At 35.8% G+C, this 14,367-nt stretch overlaps 1 protein-coding gene across 1 annotated transcript in view; it reads left to right on the plus strand.

Moving 5' to 3' along the window:
* The window catches only part of PDE11A (phosphodiesterase 11A), a 75,754-nt gene that overhangs the window by 10,165 nt on the left and 51,222 nt on the right, over positions 1 to 14,367 (plus strand). Inside the window, exons 4-8 of the mRNA XM_009075611.1 lie at positions 750 to 885; positions 3,245 to 3,320; positions 4,776 to 4,843; positions 5,154 to 5,246; positions 8,908 to 8,958. Of these exons, the coding sequence (XP_009073859.1) occupies positions 750 to 885; positions 3,245 to 3,320; positions 4,776 to 4,843; positions 5,154 to 5,246; positions 8,908 to 8,958 (424 nt within the window). The remainder of the gene's footprint in view (positions 1 to 749; positions 886 to 3,244; positions 3,321 to 4,775; positions 4,844 to 5,153; positions 5,247 to 8,907; positions 8,959 to 14,367) is intronic.

Below are 14,367 nucleotides of genomic sequence, written 5' to 3' on the forward strand. Positions count from 1 at the left end.
GGTATGTGTAGATACTGAATTTTCTGGAGACGCTGTGGTGGAGTGTGGTAAATTGAGTCTGAGCCTGTAATTATAATGTGTTATGCCCATTTACTGATAGCTTCTAGCCCCTCAGTAATTGTGGCACAAGCTCAGCCAGGTTCACAAAAAACCCCAAAAAGGAAGTCTTCATTATTTTATGACTGCTTGGCTCCACCTGCCGCAGAATAGTTACAGGATCAATTTTAAGATTTACTTCATGACTCCTTCTTCAGCCATTCATGTCTGGCATTTCAGACCAAAATTTTTTTAAATGAGACATTTTGACAGGAAAATTGTTGCAAGTATGAATTCAAAATACCTCAAATTATTAGACTAATTAAAAAATCTAAAATCTTAATACTATATACTCTCAGGTAGTTCTACAGAAAACATTATTTAGGACTGATTGGTTTTGATGATCAGGCCTGTGTCCTGCAGAAACTTGGTACAGAATCCTACTTTGATTATCACGTAAATCCATATATTTATTAAATATTTTATTTACTTTGGACACCAATGCTATTTTCAATAGAAAGAATTGTGTAAAGGAGAGAATTTTTGAGGTACCATTTCAATATATATCAAATCATTGTTCCACAGCTAATTCTTAATCACCGTTAATAATTTTGAATGGTTCTGCTGTTCCTATGATTATGCCTGTAAGACATGCTGGACTTCCAAGTAACATTGACTGTATTCTTTTCTTCCCTTGCTATACATTTTGATAGTTTCAAAGACAGCATGGAGAAATCATCGTCTTATTCTGACTGGCTAATAAATAATAGCATTGCTGAACTCGTCGCCTCCACAGGTCTCCCAGTGAACATCAGTGATGCCTATCAGGATCCTCGCTTTGATGCTGAAGTAAGAGATTTTGAGACGTGTAAATGTGCTTCTTTTTCTGACATTGCAACAAATAGAAGAATTTTATCATTATATCCAAGTGAATATTTATTTTGAATTATTTTATCTATCCATTATGTGTTCCTTCCGGTCTTCTGGTGTTGACATGACTTTAGACAGTAAACACAGATCACTGAATGACTTTAGGCAGTTACTTTGTCCATTATTCTTTTTTTGTCCTATTTATAAGTGATAACTTCCTCTACCAAGTGCTTTGATATTTATGCAAGCTGATTTTTATTGCTGAAAATGTGTTGGTGTTCAGTATTAGCAGCACCATTGTTGTTAGCCATTGTGGTGACTGGGGCTGTACACACACAGAGTGTAAACAACTGATATCAAGACAGACAAATGTCATTTGTGATCTAACTCAGCCAACTAACCTTTTAATTTGCTCGGATACACACTGGATTAGTTATTTCTTCAAGGTACATATCACTCCCAATAAAAGTTGTTTATGTATCTTAATGTATTCATTCCAGCCTCAGTTAGAAAGGTGTAGCTACAGCTAAAAATGTATATGTATACTTAGCATCTAAATAAATGTTAGAGGCATACAGAAGGGCAACATCTTCACTGAATTCTATGCAGTGAAACAGTATTACTGTGGGGGACTTGGCCAGCTGTTGGGCAGCACATTAATCAGTGGACAACCTTGGTCAGGAAGCTTTCTAAAATATATTACTACAATAAGTGCACTTGGAAGTGTTTCATGTTGAGAGTTTGCTTGGTCCCCATTTTACTCCATGTGTCATTAAAGTGATTATCTCTCAAACCAGGAGAATTTGTTGAAACAAGAAAATTAAAAGGGGTGTGCTGTCAGAGCTGCATTGATGCTATTCTGTTCAGACTTTTAATAAGTACAATTAATGCTTTGGGTCTTTAGATATGCTAATATAAAGCATGCCAATCCTTGATGTGTTTGCAGTTGTACTTTTGTTATGCCATGAATAATTCAGCTGTCTCTTATTTGTTTCGCAGTTAGTCTTCTCCAAGTTGGACAGACTGCCCAGTTTATATAGAGAAAAATAAAACAATACAAAGAGCAATAAAAACAATACAAAAGGCAATAGTTTTCTTTTTTGATGGGTTTCTATGGAAATTTAATTCCTGAATTCAGTTTTTGCATTCAATTATTTCTACAGTCAAGTAAGAGGAACATAATCCCTTATGACTTAGAATCAAACATACATTCGTAGTTATGAACAGAGATTCTGTTCTCTGCTTCTGTTAAAAACAGTTTTTTCTCAGAACACTAATTGTCATTTTCAAATGTTGATGCTCAATTTTCAATTCACTCTCCAAGAATTTAATGCCAAAGTATTTATTTGTTCATTTTAAGATATACATCTGAAGCAATTTCTCCCCTATTCCCAAGGATTTTAGGTGGCACTCCACACTGATTAGAATGATGAGTGCTGAGTACGTATAAATGAGCAGTAATCTAGTTAAAACCTGAGTTATATCTTTTGCTAGCTAGGAGATCACAGTGATCCCATCCTGCTTTCAGTATATGAATTAGTGCTGGTCTTTTACTTTTCTTCTAATACAGAATGTCTGTAGCAGTGGCAGTTTTAGTAAGAGAACATCTGATCTTCTGTGAGTGGGCTTATACCACTCTCTAATCTCTTTGGAAAAAATATTTCCTGTTCATCAGGTTTTGCAGCAATGCCACTAAAGAATAAAGCTTATTAACTGTAGAAAAGAGAGAATCAGCAACAATTATAATAAATTTTGAAGTTTTATACATTAGATAGAAAACAGTAAATGAGGCAGCAAATTGTCATCAGAACAGAAAGGACCAGTTATATCAAATCTTGGGTTTGACTCCATCCTTCCATTTCTTACTAACTTGCACTTCTGCACAATTCCCTGCTTACTCTTTCCTTTCTTCTGAAAATGCATATTTCCTGTAAGTCTTTTAAAGCTGCTTTGCTAAGTCCAATTTCAGTTTGACAGTTGGGAAGAGTATTTCTAAGGCACACTTGTTCAGTGGAAGTTGTCTCTAGTAATCCACCAGTGAAGGTGGTCCAGGATTTGTCTGGACATTGCCTCAATTGCAGTGTGTCTTTAATGACAGATCACAAATAGGGCAAGCTTTTGGTGGCAAACCTGGTGATGTTTGTATTTTCTTTGCCAATTTTTAGGATAATCCTTTTGACTTTTGATTACTGTGAATGAGGTGTCAGCAGATTATGAGCGAGAGCTGATCCATATGGAATGACATTTGTATTATTACAATTGACATTTCTATTATTACAATTTAAAAGGCTACAAATGGCACCTACCACTAATGGAAGCTCTCATTTCTACCTTTTAGGCTGACCAAATTTCTGGCTTTCACATAAGATCTGTTCTGTGTGTTCCTATATGGAACAGCACCCACCAAATAATTGGTAAGAACTTCTTCATAGCTGCGTAATTTCTGCTCTAATGTAAATTTCGTTCTGTCTTTTTAATTCTATGTTCCTTTTTCTTCTTTTTCCCAGCTGAATATTGTTATGAAGTTACGGTACCTAGGATGCATGCTAAGTATCCAAGAAGGGATGTTTTGACTTGGATACTGTATGGACTTTTTCAGCTTCCCAATTGTGTCATTGTTACATTATATATTGTACTGAAACTTTAATGAGATGAAAACAGAAGTTCAAACAATATTAGCAGAAAATGTTTGTTATGCTTTGATGATTTTTTTTGGGTCTCCCTCTTCAGTATACAACTCTGGCATTTGTTTCTGCAGTCAAGCAAAGTGGTCAGTTCCCTCTAATAATACACACAGTCAGGGAAGACTTACTGGAGGGGCTGTGGCAGCTGTCAGAGTTGCCTGTTGCAGTTGTGTTTGCTGAATCAGGATGTGACAGGATTTTATTGCATGGCTGATAAGATGCTTCCCAGCTATGCTACACCTGCAGTTGGTCCTGTGTTATTATTTTATATATTCCTGATTTTGGCACAAAAAGGAGCACCATTTGTAAATAACAGTGTCAGATTCTTCTGCTAACTTTCCACAGAAGAGCTGATGTCAACAGAATAGCAATTTAAACGCTCAGGGCAAGAGTTAGATGCCTGTGTGTTGTCGCTCTCAGTGAGAGCTGAGATCAGTAGTGCATTGCTGAAGGCACTTGGTGTCATGCAGGATTTGCTTCTTTAGGAGAGATGATATGAGAACTGAGTCCTTTAAAAATACATCTCATTGTTCGTTGTGAAGTGTGCATTATCTTAAAAAAGTAGAAAGAATCTGAACCCTTGACCACTGATGACTCTTGGAGTGTTTTTCTAAGGGCATATTGTAGCTAAATGAAATAGAATAGTTTGTTGCAGTAGAAATTAGTATTACTTCAGCCACAGACAAGAGCTTTGGCCACTTTTTCAAGTAATTTAAGGAAAATGCATTTTTTTTCCATTGGTTCAGTAAGTTAATGGACCAGTCATGAGTAAAAAAAAGAAAGACTTATATACTCAGGTGATGCTAAACCAATTAAGATTTTAGGAATGAAGGTACCGATTCAGCAAATTGTCCAAATTGCTAGGACAATTTAAGGATTGATGTTAGCAAAGTGCTCAAGTTCTTTCCCAAACAGATCTTTAACCTTTTGTGAAAAGCATTGTGAGTAACTTTTAGATTTGCAGTGTTGTACTAGAGAGTAAAGAATGACAGTTGAAAGTAACAAAACTGAATGCTGGCATCAAAACAATCAGCATGTTTATGGCTGTTTAATGTTTAATGAAGAAATATTTACAGTTTTGCTTTTCAGTTTGAAAGATGTATTTTGCATTTTACCAATGAATAAAATAGTCTGCATTGTGAATTAATGAATGAAGATTATAATTCATATTAACTCTTTCTAAAGGGGTAGCTCAAGTGTTGAACAGGCTTGATGGGAAATCCTTTGACGATGCTGACCAGCGACTGTTTGAAGTAAGAGACATTATGATTTTTAGCATGAACATATTTTTTCAGCAGGGTTTGGTATTTCTGGGTTTGATATTAATTCTGAGAACTCCTCGCTTCATAAGATTGCATCCTCATTAAAACAAGTTTCTTGCCTCTAATCTCTCTCATCTGGAGGCCAGTGATTTACCTGCATTCTTAAAATAACCTGTCTAAGCATGATTATTCCTAATATTTCCATGCAATTCCTTTTAGTGATTAAGCCAGCATTCATCTTTGTGTTTATATTAAAATTGATTTATAATTGACTTCCTTTTTTTCTCTTTTCCAATTTTAGGCTTTTGTTATTTTTTGTGGCCTGGGTATCAACAACACAATTATGTATGACCAAGTGAAGAAATCCTGGGCAAAACAGTCTGTGGCTCTTGATGTATGTGTACATCTTCATGAAACCTTTTCTTGCTCATAAGTGTCATATATAAAGGAGCTTAATGCTTCTGAATTTCCTGTAGCTAGCATAATTTTGTGTACCTACCTCTCTGCACCTTAAGAGTGTTGTCTTAATAAGGTAGTGCTGAAGGGAAACTTTCCCAGGGTACACTTAGCTGTAGAGCTCATGCATAGCTTAAGTAACTTTGAACCTGAATTATCTTGTGTGATGCCTCTGCTTTTTACATTAGAAGGTGGAACAGTGGTGATGGAGCACCTAGTTTCTTAGAGATGTGAGTGTAGGAATTAATCTAGGCATTATGTGTATTTCCTTGTCCATAGTGTTTGATATTTAGATAGTTTGTTGGGTTTTTTTCTAGTGATGTAAACAGGAAGTAAAACTTATTGTGAAGGACAAACATTTTTAAAAAGTGATCCTCATCAATAGGGTTTTTTAGTATCAAAAGTAACAACTGTTGATCCCTTATCTAGCTTTGCTAGAACAGAGTAAAAGCAGGATGGATGGCAGCTCAGGAAGTGCTCAGTAAGAGGTCTGCTGTGGTTCAAGGCCAATGCATAATGCAAGGTCCTGTCATTCCAACACATCATGTCTGTATATAAAATACATATAGAGGAGCTAAATGGATGGAAAGCTTTCTCTTTTTTTGCCTATTGCCTTTGTAGAAATTGCCTTTCCTGTTTCAGCTCCCCTCCATTCATGGTATCTACCAGCTCCTGTACAATAAACTATAAAATGCAAAACATTTCAAAAATCTATGATTATTTAAACTTCTATAAGCAGAGTCAAAAATAGCACTATTCTCTATTATAGCTTGGAGATTTTAAACATAATCATATTGAAAATAATCTTGGTGAGAACAAAGCTGGTGTTTCCAGTATAGCTTTACAAATTTATATTACTTCTACTAAAACAATAACTAAGAATGGTTTGAATTAAATTTCAGCTCTTTTAAAAGGCATTATGCAAGACTGATAAATCTTAAAACATTCCTCTGGTGAAAGAGTAGCATCACTGAGATTTCAGCATTGTTTTAAATTTCACATGTGATAATAAAATGATCTAGTTATCCCTGATATTTGTACCCTTTGCCTATGTAACACCTTTGAGTTTATACAGAACCCGTCATTGCAATAAGGACCACAGAAATAGCACTGGCCTGAATAAGATATGAATTTCTCTCCATTAAAACAAAAATCAAACCAAACTGGATTGCTATGAAAAAGGCTTTTTTTTCTTTGCTTTAGGGTTGGAGATATTAGTCTGTGTATTGAGGATCTATCCTGTGATGCATACAGACATGGTAAAGCATTTTGAAGTCAGTAAGACTCTTTGTGTAAGAAAACATTCGAAGCATAAGTGGCTTTATTTATTATTCCTCTATATGTATTCATTTAGAGGAGACATTAAAAACTTACCTTTTCAGGCCTCCTGCAAGATCCCTTATTCTTAGACATGAATTAGTATAAGCCCTCATATGTCCCAGATATTTGTGCAATATGAAGCCTTAGAATTAATACTTCTCCTGGCAAGAAAAACAAGCAGTGCCAGATATGACACTCAGATACACAGAGATAAAAGTTAACATAGAAGTTTGTTATTTGCTACTGAAATAAAATGAAATTAAAATTTCTTGGTTTAAAATACAGCTTGTAAAGTACTTTGTAACACATAGAGTAAAATATAGCTTGCATGTAGAGTATAGGTTTGATAAATGGCCACTATTCTTCAGTGAAGAATAATTCTTTCTCTAAATGAGCAACAGCACTTGATAATATTTGTATAAAGTCATGGAATATACAGCACAAAATACTGAACAGTAGAATGGTATAAGCTGAAGGACTGTGAATACATTTTTCAGTAATAGAATACTTCATTAGTATTTACGTATCAAACTTCAATGGCAATGAATGGCACTTGAAAATTACACTGATATCAGGTGTAAAATAAATCAGTTTGATATATACAATACAGTTTTTCATATAGAATTCTCACAAGAATGACTAATAACTATATTATTTGCTTAATATTTTTATATATTAATATGTGGAAAGTTGCATCTAAAATATATGTTATACATTTGCTATATTTTATTTATATATTTTATTTATATACAAATAAAATGACAAAAAAGACCAATATGTAAATAAATGATGGGGAAAGGTTGACAGCAGCATGAAAACCAGGCTAAATCTTATTTTTTATATTAAGGACACAAAATTTGCAAATTATTAAAAGATTAGAATAAGAAATTTAAGGAATACTGTAAAAATCTAGAGGGATATAACAAACACAAATAAAGGAGAAGCTTGAGGAGAATTTTGGTATTAAGTGTAATCTGCCATAGCAGAAGACAAAATTTTACTAATCTTCCCATTGTTTGAGAGAAGGTACAGTATGGCTGGATAGAAAAATAGATACTATTTGAGAAAGGATATGATGTATATGTAGTTACAGAAAGTAAAATGTGGGACAGAACAAATAAATAGGTGTCTGTTATTTATTTTTTTCTGGTGCAGGAAGGAATTCCTGTTAAAGGTGACATTTCTACAGCTGATGAGTAAATACATCTTGGGGTTTATTGCCACAAATTATTGCTAATCAGAGGCCTTTGAGATAGAGTATTTGTATGAGTAACAGAGACCTTCATAGCGGAAAACTATTTCAAGATGAGAAGCATATGTCAAAGCTTTAGCATGTGAGCAGATTGGGTGTTTCTGTGTGGTGAGGATGACCTGTCCTTGATGGAGAGTGATCAACCTCATGGACCAGTGCCTTGTCCCATGCACAGTCAGACCTTGGTGGGTACTGGACACAGGATGGCTCTTGAACCTTCTGGAGTGCTTGTTCAATGTTAGGATCATCACATAAGGATAGAATGTATTCTGTAGAAATGGATGCATACTTATAGGCAGTGAGAGGAGGTGTGCAGTACTTTGTGCATTTTATTTGATGCATGTTCTCTTCAATGGCATTGAAGAGGATGTCATGCATAGTATAGAGGTGCTGATGCAGTGATGTGCCACTTGTACAGGCATTAAAGCTTTACAGTATAGCAAAAGGCATTATTTAAAGTCTATAAATCTATACTGTTATTTTTACATTAACTTTGTTCTCTTTTGACTGTAGAACTCCAGGAGAACAATGTAGGAATCCTTCTAACATTAAACTACTTACTGTAACCTCTCTGGTTCAAATTGAAGGAGGGGAAATTTAGGCTAGATATTAGGAAAACGTTTTTCCTGTGAGAGTGGTGGGACACTGGCACAGGCTGCCCAGGGAAGTAGTGGCTGCCCCAACCCTGGCAGTGTTCAAAGCCAGGCTGGATGAGGCCTTAAGCAACCTGGTCTGGTGAGAGGTGTCCCTGCCCATGGCAGGGGATTGGGACTAGATGATCTGTAAGGTCCATTTGAACCCCTAAAATTCTATGATTCCCTATAAAATTCCCTGCAACATAAATGTCAAGTGTATACCTGATAACCTGCAATTAACTATTATAGGCTGTCATTCAGAACTGAATTACCACGCATAAATATTAATTAAATTTGTTTCAAACATAATTGATTAGACTGCAGTACAGAGTTCTGGTATTTCTGTTTGTCAAGTCTACAAAAATGGTTTTTTATCTTTTGTTCTGGGGCAGGTGTTGTCTTACCATGCAACATGTTCGAAGGCAGAAGTTGATAAATTTAAGGTAAGATTTAAGTTTCTGTTCTTCCCTCCATTGTAGTTATTGGTGTAGTTACCATGCGTTTGTAAACTGAAGATAAGATTATTGAATTATTGCTGGAATCAACATGCTAGAAGACCATTCCAACACTGTAGCCAGCAGAAAATACTTTTGTGTGTGTGATATGTTGTGTACTGTGTTTGGCAAAAAGAACACTGAACACTGTGTTGAAAGAGAGGAAAGAAAAGGATAAAGAACCATCAGTTTTTTATTTTGTTTTGTATTTTCATTCACCTTAGAGTCGGCACCTGTAATGTAGTTTCTATGACTGTCAAGATTCCACCAGTATCTGTGCACATACTTCTTGGTTGCTGTCAACCAGTGAAAGACAATTCTCCTTCATGGTCTATGTAATTGGAATAACAGCCTGCTATGTTATTCTTTGGACTTAGATGTTAATGTGATGAGAAGCTATTCTACTTCTTTTTCCCAGGTGACTTCATTAATAGATTTGCCAGTCTCCAAGTAAGAAATGTCTTGTCATTATCCATTTACCTTCAAGGCATGCAACTACCCATTAAATGGCTAATGACAAGGTAAAAGGAAATGAAAAGCATTTATTCATTAATAACCCTGAAAGATACATTTTTATAAAGAACACAGGTGAGAAAATAAGGAATATAACCAAAATTTTTCCCTTTCCTATATCAAGTTGTCTCACTTTCAATTCCTGACATAATGAGTTCCAGGTAGTCTTTGTTAGTGCTTTACACCACTGGATGTAAACAAAACAAAAGAACAAAAGCCCAGAAAGCCCCAGCATGTCTTCTGGGCCTGTGACACAGAGCTCATCCCCAGAGAGAGCCATCCATCTGTGGGATGAAATTACTCCCATCTCCCCACTTGCAGAGCTCTGGCAACCAGTCTCCCTGCTGAGGTCTCCTGAGGCATCCTGCCCTGAAACCACTGCTCTCCTCTCTGTTTGTTATATTGTTATATTTTGTATAAGCCCTTTGTTATATTAGGGTCATCTTCTAGACTTGACTGGCTAATAAACCATCCCTCCCTCTGGGGGTGTTTGGGGCTAAAGCTGTCCCCTCTCTCTTTGGCGATTTATTGGCAGATGTCAGAGGAAACGTCTGTTACAATTTACCCAATGTCCTACTTCAGTCAGAGTAGTAACACACACATGATAGAAACATCTAAATGAGAGTAATGCCAATAGTTCACTATTGGCTCCTGGCTGACACAAGACCCAACAGTAATTAATGACTTTGGAGTGACAATACATTTGAGTTGACAACTTTTCAGCATATTACCCCAAACATGCTCTAACTAGACCCCAGCAGCTTGGAAATAATTACATGTTCTTGCAGTACAAGTGATGTATTTCTCTCTTTGTCATCTTATTTTTTTTATAGCCTAAATAAAATGTTTTTCCATTAATTTTTATTTGCCGAAGATCTCAACAATATTCTGATAAAAAGTGAAAAATTGCAAGTGTACTTGAAGTTTATTTTTCCTGTGGCTTTTACCAGTGAATTAATTTTATTTCATTATAGAAAGCCTAGCATGACTAGTTGATTTTTCACTTGAATTTTTTTCAGTAGTTTCTTAGTGGAATTCACAAATTTACAAATTCACAAATATACCTGGTATCTTTTTAAGAACTAAACATAATCTCTGTGACCAGGTTCTGTAAAATAAATAACATTTATTTCTGTTTCTACTAATCCCATCTAAGAACTACTGAAAAAAACCCCCAAACAACTAACCCACCTTAATAAGAAACCTTTGAGAAATTAAATAGCTTTCTCCAGATGCTTGGCTGGGAAAATGTGCAGAGCACTAGTGGTTGTGGACCTGGAAAATACAGAGGGAAGCTCACAGTATGGAACAATGAAACATAAGTGTATGAAAATGGAGTGTATGAAAATGGACCATGTCATGCAGTTGGTCAATTCCGTATCTGGAATAGAAATCAGATATGGATTATTTTCACGAACAAAACAGCAACCTAGATTCACATTGAAGAGGATTTGCACATTTTTTAAGAGATTCCACTTGTGGTGTTACTAGAATATAACTTTCATAATAAAATCTGAAAACCAAGTTTAAAGGTGCTTGTATGACTAGAAATTGTTCTATTAATGAATCCATGGGTTTTTTTCTCAAAAGAGAATCCAGTTATGTGACTTATTACTGTAAAATCCGTGTCACCCGTCCTTTTTGTTCTTAGCACTTCAGCTAGCAGGCACACATTTCTCTGGAGGGCAGTGTGAGCAGGGCTGTGTGAGCTCAGATGCAGTGTGGGCTGGTGCTGCTCTGCTGACCTGGTTGGACCCACTCAGTCTGCTGCCTGCGGCCAGGGCAAGTGGGAGGGAAAACGCAAGCCTGAACCTAATGTGAGCTTGTTTTAGCGAAAAGAGAGGGGGCTTTAGCCCTCCAGGTAGACACAGGACTGCAGAGATCTAGATTCAGAGTTTCAGCAAATTCCTTAGTCTCTGCAGGTAATAATCTGGCCCCAGGGAAGGTGATTTCATCAGGACATTGCTGGCTTCACCTTTGTTTGGCATTGGTAAAGTTGCATAGACTGTTTCCTCTGCCACCTTCCCTCTATTGTTTCTTGGTAGCCAATCTTTTGCATTGTGTTTTCTGATAAAGCAACATCTCTGAATTTAAGATCCAATCCTCTTTTAATGCTAGTTTAAAATGTAGGTTAAGTGACAACTTGAGTTGTTGTGCAGTATAAAATAGGTCCTTTTCCCTGAAAACGTGGAGGTTTTAAAATGGGAGAAAACATGGAAGCTTAATTGATAGAGTTTCAGTAATAACAGGCAATTGAATGTGAATTAATGATTAATCAGAATTAATTTTCTGGTTTCTATGGTTATTCTTGTATTTGGAACATGGACTGTACTTCCAGGTTCTAAGAAAGAAGGTGAGGCTTTTGCGAACAATTTATAGGATTAAAACAAGAGCAAGGAAAACATACAATTTATAATAAGTATTCTATATAGACTATCGTTTTTCCTTTTTTTTGCTACTAAATATTTTTCAACTTTAGGGGTTTTTTTTAGATTTAGATTATGATGACTTCCAAAAAATTACTTCAATCCAATATGCTGTAAAATGCATACAAATTACATAAGACTTTTTAGGTTTTTTGATACATGTGCATTGCTGTGATAAGAGACATTTCTGATACTATTCTTCCAGATACAGGAAGAAAAACTATACTTTTCACAAACATTTGCAAGTAAAAGAAAAAGAAAATCCACCTGGAGTGCAAACTTTTCTTGCTTATCTGAGAATGTCTGGAGTCTTCAGCCTGATTTATCACTATGCTTCTCCTCACTTGCATCTACGTAACTATGCTAAATTCAGACTGAGTTTTGGCAGGATAAGCTAAAGTAATGCACCACTGAATCATGTCCATAGCTATAGTAATTTTATTTTTCAAGAAGTTAGGAATAGATCTGATTTTAAAAGCTGTGGCAACTCAATATTTCAGGCTAAAAAGACCATACTGTTTTTTCCCTCGTGTCCTAGTGCTAGTGCTTAGCTATAAGCATCTGTGTCATTGGAATAGAGAAATGTGAGACTAGTGAAGTCTGATTAATCTAAGAATGATGCTATCCTACAGCATCTTCCTGTAATGCCAGATTTCTTCTTATTGATATTCAGTCTCTCCAAGCCTAAAAATAGTTGTGTTTTAGACAAATATAGAAAGCTAAGATACATGAGTAAAGAATGCAGAATTGTGTCCAGGACAGGGTATTTATAGCAAGAGTTACTGACTTCTGTGACAGTAATGAACAAGTCCAGTGACATAGCAAACAGTCCCACAAACACACATCAACTTTAAATTTAACTAATAGAGTTTCCAAAGAGAATATGTAAACACTGTCCTATTATGGGTAATATACAAGAAGCTATTTTTAAGCAGCTAACCTAATTGCACAGCTGTGAATGGTATAAGCCATATCAATATTTAATGACTGTGATGCATTATTTATAGCCCTGTGAGAGATTCCTTTTTTTTTTAGGTCAAACATCACACATGAGAGATACACAGCAGAAAATAATCTATCACCTGCTTTTACAGAATCAATTCAAAATGTAGTGTGAATAACAATTCCTGCACTTCTCAATTTTGTGGCCTAAGGTATGGCTAGTTAAGACCTGCCTTCACATAGAAGAGGCTTTTGGGTCTCTCTTCAAAACATTCATTTAACTAAACAAAAATGGAAAGACTTGAACCAAAAATAGAAACAACTTTTAAGACTGCTACTGTATGTGACTACGTAAACAGCTGAATCCATGAAAGATGATGGATCTGAGTGAATTTGGTACTTGAAGTGAATTACATGTATGATTTAAAATGAATTTGTTATTCATGTCTTATGCACCCTGAAATGCTTAACAGTGGGCAGCACAGTGAAAAAGTTGAATTTTATGTCCTAATTTTATCTCCAATCTCTGTAAGGACTGGAAAGCATTCCTAGTCTGTGTTATTCTCTGCTCTGACACCACCTTTTAATTCAGAACTATTTTAGTTACTTTCATACTCTTGTAATTAAATCATTTGTAGTGGTTTATAATAATTACTTTCTAGTCTTCCCCAGTAATTAAATTTCAGATAGATGAGCTGCTCTTTGTGTTTCAGACCATTTATGAGATACTGCCATAGAATATGAGGGTTTTATGCATTGATGACAGTGCTGGTTCCATCTGTTTGGTACCATGGGTTTCCCAAGAACCAGAGACATGTAGTCACACTGCAAAGTCAGTATTACAAGCCATGGCCCCAGCCATGCCTATGGTGAAACATAGACAGTTCTGTGGAGACCTGCAGATCTGTCTAAGTGCATGAAGCTTCAATGTTTTCCACACTGTCCTCCAAGGCTAGTCACAGCAACTCTAGGACTCCACTTTGGCTGTCACAGGGTGTGCACTGGCACTGAGCTTTATCCCAATGCTATTCCAGATGCTCAAGTTTCACTGAGAATAGCAACAACAGGAAAAAAAAAGTAAGGAGAAACGTTGAGGGTAAACAGGGATTACGTGTTAATATTGAACTGTGATCCCTTTTTCCCTTTTGAGAAAGGCACATGATCACAAGAGGTAAAATACAGTTTATTTCTCTGCTTTTCCACATGCACCACCCAAATAAGACAAGACCTAAAGTGCAGTGTTAAGTCTCATAATTCATGAGACCAAGGTATTACATTATTTCATACACTTTGACATGTGCCTATGCCTTCAGTTGTCATGCAAATTAGAAGTCAGGAATATATTGCATATACTGAAAATTAATAAAAATAATAAATAATGATTAAAAATAAAATACTGAGTGTTTATATTAGTTTCTGAAATGTAAGGCTGTCATCTGTTGGCTTCAGACAGGGAATGGCATGGAGAAGAGAAGTA

Source organism: Acanthisitta chloris, unplaced genomic scaffold, assembly GCF_000695815.1.
Source record: "Acanthisitta chloris isolate BGI_N310 unplaced genomic scaffold, ASM69581v1 scaffold2465, whole genome shotgun sequence".
Taxonomy (NCBI): domain Eukaryota; kingdom Metazoa; phylum Chordata; class Aves; order Passeriformes; family Acanthisittidae; genus Acanthisitta; species Acanthisitta chloris.